Raw genomic sequence first — 928 nt, 5'->3', positions numbered from 1 at the left:
AATTGTAAAGAAAAACAAAATCAATTTGATTTTTCTAATATTTATGTATGTCAAGATTTAGATATACCAGATGCTAAAAGAATTAAACAAATAGAAAGTTTAATACATTCTAAAAGTATTACAAGTACAATTAATGTACAATCTAATACATTACATGAAGCCTTGTGGACATGTCAACATTTATTTTCACTTTCTAATGCAAATTCTAAATTAGGATTTAAACGTATATTTTTATTTACAAATGATGATAATCCACATAGAGATGATCAATCATCAAAATTAAAAACCATTGAACGTGGTAGAGATTTAATGAATAGTGAAATTGAAATTCAATTATTTTCATTAAAAATACCAGCCAATACTTTTAAATTTGATTTAATTTGGAAACAATTAATTCATGTTAGTGATGATGATTATACTGGTAGAATACAATATGATTGTCTTGAAAATGGTTTAAAAGAATTAAAAGATAAAATTAGAAAGAGAGAATTTAAAAAGAGAGGTATTACTTCAATTCCATTTATTATTGGTGATATTAATAATAATAATAGTAATAATTCTATAATTTTAAATTGTACATTATATTCATGTATTAGTAAAACTAGAAAACCAGCAGCAGTTCATTTACATTCAGATACAAACAAGTTATTAAAATGTGAAACTAAATTTATATGTCAAGATACAGGTACTGAATTAATGAGAAATGGTAATAATATTTTACAAAATGAATTATCTTCAACTACTACTACAACTACAACTATTAATAATAATAATAATAATAATACAACTAGTAGTAGTACCAATGAATTTACAAATTCATCATCATCATCCAATGATATGATATATTATTATGAATATGGAGGACATAAATCAGAATTTACACTTGAAGAATTAACCAATATTAAACAATTAAAAAATGTATCAGGGG

The 928-nt window shown here is 22.6% G+C and overlaps 1 protein-coding gene across 1 annotated transcript in view; it reads left to right on the top strand.

Moving 5' to 3' along the window:
- The window catches only part of NAEGRDRAFT_76609 (uncharacterized protein), a gene marked incomplete at both ends in the record, with an annotated part of 3,528 nt that overhangs the window by 1,886 nt on the left and 714 nt on the right, over window positions 1–928 (top strand). The window contains one exon of the mRNA XM_002668431.1: window positions 56–918. Within this exon, the coding sequence (XP_002668477.1) occupies window positions 56–918 (863 nt within the window). The remainder of the gene's footprint in view (window positions 1–55; window positions 919–928) is intronic.

Source organism: Naegleria gruberi, assembly GCF_000004985.1.
Source record: "Naegleria gruberi genomic scaffold NAEGRscaffold_218, whole genome shotgun sequence".
NCBI lineage: Eukaryota > Heterolobosea > Eutetramitea > Acrasida > Naegleriidae > Naegleria > Naegleria gruberi.
This window is presented reverse-complemented; position numbering and strand designations above follow the sequence as displayed.